A 3,975-nucleotide genomic window follows, 5' to 3' on the forward strand; every position below is an offset into this window, starting at 1 on the left:
GCCAATCGCCGTGCCAGAACCCGACACACTTTCCCCAGTTCACCAGGCTTCCTGTGACAACGCCGAACCTTTTCACGATTTCGACTACGTGAACGACACTTTCCTTGTTGTGACAAAACACCGCGACATCGTCCGCATAGGCAAGAAGTTTCACTTCAAGCGTATGTAAACGGAAACCTCGGATCTGATCGTTCTTTATAATAGTTAAACACAACATTTCAATGTATATGCAAAAAAGCAATGGGCTGAGTGGCCAGCCCTGGCGTACCGAACGTTGCACGTTAATGGGCGCTCCCAGTGACTTGTTTATAATTAACCGCGTCGTACACTTGTGGTACGCCAGGGTCACTCCGCTCTAATGACGGCTCCCACTTTGATGTGGTCCAAAATAGAGAGCAGAATATCGTGTGAGACGCAATCAAATGCCTTTTGAAGGTCTAGTTGAAGAAGTGCAACGGCATCTCCAGTGGCGTCGCAACACTCGAGTACACACCGCGCGGTGTGTATGTTTGTTGTGATTGTGCGTCCTTTGATGCCGCACGTCTGGTGCGGTCCAACAAGGGTTGTGATAACTGTTTGCAGCCTTTGCGCGAGCACCTTCATAAAAACCTTGTAGTCTACGTTGGTCAACGCTATTGGTCGGTATGAAGTGACAGACTTTAATTTTTCAGTTTCCTCTGTTTTAGGTATCAAAACTGTGTGCGATGATGCATACGATGGTGGAAGGGTTTTCATTCGGAATGCCTCATTAAACATTGCCGTTAAAATTGGTGAAACCTCGGCTTTAAAATGCTTATAGAAGGCCGCGCTTAGCCCGTCTGGGCCGGGCGACTTTCCAGGGTTTAAATTATCTATAGCTGCCTTCACTTCTTCAACAGATATGGGTTGTTCCAAACTGTCTTTTGTTTCGTCCTCAAGAATTGGCATGCAGCTGAGATACTCCCTTGGAAAGGCTTCTAGATTACAGGGCCGATACGCGAATAACTGTTGGTAATATTCAAAGAAAAACTGGTGGATGTCCTCTTTTTTGCTTGACGTGCGTCCTTCCCATTCGATTTTATCTATCGTGTTTTGTCGAACACGTGCTTTTTCAATTCCAAGCGCCCGTTTGGTGGGCGTTTCCCCCATCGCTAATCGCTCAGCTCTCGCACGAACGAGCGCTCCGCGATAGCGTTCTTCGTCCATTAACTCAAGTTGATGTTTCAGTTTGCCTATGTCATCTTTAAACACACCTGGTGTTTTCCCTTCCTCTATAGTTAATCTTTGTAGAGTGTGACGTAGCATCCCTTCTTTCATTTTTTCCTCGTATCTTATGCAGCTTGACCTTTCGATGGCTTTAACTTTAATTGCTTCTTTGAATAATTCCCATTGTTCTCCGATTTTATTATCCTCATTTTTAAATTCTTCAATTTTTTCCTTAACTGTGTCGGTGAAGATTTCGTCCTTTAAAAGTTTAGCGTTTAATTTCCAGAGGTCCCACGAAAAGGTCGTTTTTTGTTTTCTGGGCCCGACGCTACATTTAACAAGGCAGTGATCTGAAAATGATACTGGATGTACACTATATGATTGGCATTTGGGGATTAATTCAAGCGACACATAAAATCTGTCAAGCCGCGCGTGACTGGTTCCCTGAAAGTGGGTGAAGCGCACGTCTCGACCGTTCTCAAGGCATTTTGCCACATCTACCAGCCCAAACTCGTCGATAAGTTCGGCCAGCAAGTCCGTACTTGCGTCCTTGTAAGGACTGCTGCTTGTCTTGTCTTGCGGGGATAACACACAGTTGAAATCTCCCATCATTATAATTTGCCTCTCGTTAGTGAGGTATTGACGTAGAGTGCGAAAGAAATTCTGCCTATCCTCTCTCGCGTTCGGTGCATACAGACAAATCACACGCCATTCAACGTTATTCAACGCGAAATCACACACAACGAAACGACCAAAAACACAAGATCGAACACTTTCAACCTCCAGGCCTGAATGCTTTTTCAGAAAAAGCACACAGCCTGCAGAGTTTCCTACAGCATGACTGACACACGCAAAATACCTGGCCGTGAAGCGCTGCACCATGCTCCCGGTCTCATCCTCCCCTTCAACTTTCGTCTCCTGCAATGCCACCACGTCTAAATCCTGCTCAGTAAGTAGGCGGTGCACCTGACTTTGCTTCTTTTTTGCTGAGAGCCCTCGAACGTTAAGCGTAGCAAAGGTCAACTGAGCTTCAGTAGGCATTTAAACAAAGACGACGTGTGGAGGCCGGGAGCATGGTGCTTACCGTTCTCGTCACGCCGTCGCTAGGCGTGTCCGTCCGCTGTCGGGCCTCCCGGAGGCTGTAGTTGTCCCGGCGTTGTATCCGGTTGTTTGTGGTCGGCCTGAACTTTCGGCCGTAGTCGCAGGGACGACCGCCGCGCGACTGCCGCCTTTTGCGGCGGCTCTCCGGTGCCACCTTCTTCCACCCCCTCCTTGTGGCCGGCCTCTTCGTGGGACCGCTTGGCGGTCGCGTTGACGCTGCTAGCAGGAGAGGCGACGTTCGTTTCCATCTCGTATGGCTCAGTTGCATCCGTTGTGACTTCCACAGAGGGGGCGTCAACACCACCTTCCGCCTGTTGGACAGGCAAAGGTGGGAACGCCTCTGTCGGTTGCCGGCCGTTACCTGGGTCCTTGAGTCCGTCACCGCTGGGTCCACCTGGAGCAGTCGACGCCTCCACCGTCGAATGCTCCCCCACACCTTTCGCTGCTTCCTCAGCTTCCGCTGTGTCCATAAGCAACTCGATCGAATCCTCTCTCTCTGTGGACCCGGTCACATTCGCGTACGTCTTGACGCATTGCTCGTCTCGGTGTCCGAACCGCCGGCATCGGGAGCAGCGCGGCACCTGGCAGTCCCTCCGTACGTGGCCGGCGGTGTGACAGCGCAGGCACTGCATGGGACGACCGGGGGCCACAACGAGAGCCAGTTCACCTGCCACACGAATTTGGTGGGGCAAGTCGTCAACCTTCAGTCCGGCCTTCAGCTTGAGGAGCACGGTGCGGGTGGTGGAACCTTTGTCGTGCACACCTTGTACTCGCCAGCGTTCCCGGGTGACTTCGCTAACTTTGCCATATGCCGCAAACGCCGCCCGAATGTCTTCGTCCGCAACACCGTACAACAGCCAGTGAAGTTTCAATTTCACCTCTTGGTCCTGCGGGTCGATGACCAGGCAGCGCCGTCCCTTCACTTGCAGTTCGCCGGTCGCAAGCATCTTTTTCGTCGCTTCGGGGCTGTTAAACGTCACCGCCCAGATGTGGTTTATCTGATATGCCCCCAAGGCAACTACCTCGGAAAGCATACCAGACTTGGCCAGCGTGTCCCTGAAATCTTCTACTCGAAAAGGTCGAGCGCGCACGTCACCATGAAGAAAAACTGTGTTTAAAACGATACGCCCGGTAGGCAGAGATGGCAAAATAATCTGATACTCTTCGTTATCATTCGCGTCGATCCTGTTTCCGCGGCTAGGCTGCGCCGCAATTGCCGCCCCTTGGGAGCACATGACCCTACGTCCTTTCACTACGGTGGCCGGAAGTAGAATGTATAAGCCACGGACGCGACGCTGATATTGTCAGTAACGCGCCTTATATCTTTAACGCATTCAAACTACGTCGTCAGCGGCGTGCGTTGGCGACTCAGCGGCGTTATAGAGGCTTGATAACTGCGTGGTGTACACGTGATACTACAAACCCGATGGAAGAGATGGAAGAGAAGGCGGCGAGGCGGTGGGCTGCGGGGGCCGAGCGCAAGCGCCGCAAGCGGGCCGACAACCGTGCATTCGCACTTTCACATTCTCCCCCTCGGGGAAATGCGGGGGAATTTTTTATGCACAATATTTCAACTTCGTTCTGTTTATCTTCTACAAATTAGACATTGTGTATTCATAAGTATTTATTTATCAGGTATATTGTAGCTTTCCGAAACGGGAACGAAGCACGCAGAGTCTTAGTTTCTAA

General features: G+C 50.9%; 1 protein-coding gene across 1 annotated transcript; it reads right to left on the reverse strand.

The window, feature by feature from the left end:
- Nucleotides 1-2,288: 2,288 nt before the first annotated feature.
- On the reverse strand, nucleotides 2,289-3,561 carry LOC144163799 (uncharacterized; the record flags this gene model as incomplete). Its single annotated transcript, XM_077694510.1, is given in 1 exon segment — nucleotides 2,289-3,561. A coding segment is annotated over 1 exon segment (1,273 nt), but the record flags the coding sequence as incomplete, so codon positions are not given.
- Between the last annotated feature and the right edge of the window lie 414 nt (nucleotides 3,562-3,975).

This window comes from Haemaphysalis longicornis, unplaced genomic scaffold (genome assembly GCF_048455015.1).
Source record: "Haemaphysalis longicornis isolate Haplotype H1 unplaced genomic scaffold, Haemaphysalis longicornis Haplotype H1 scaffold_13, whole genome shotgun sequence".
Taxonomy (NCBI): Eukaryota; Metazoa; Arthropoda; class Arachnida; order Ixodida; family Ixodidae; genus Haemaphysalis; species Haemaphysalis longicornis.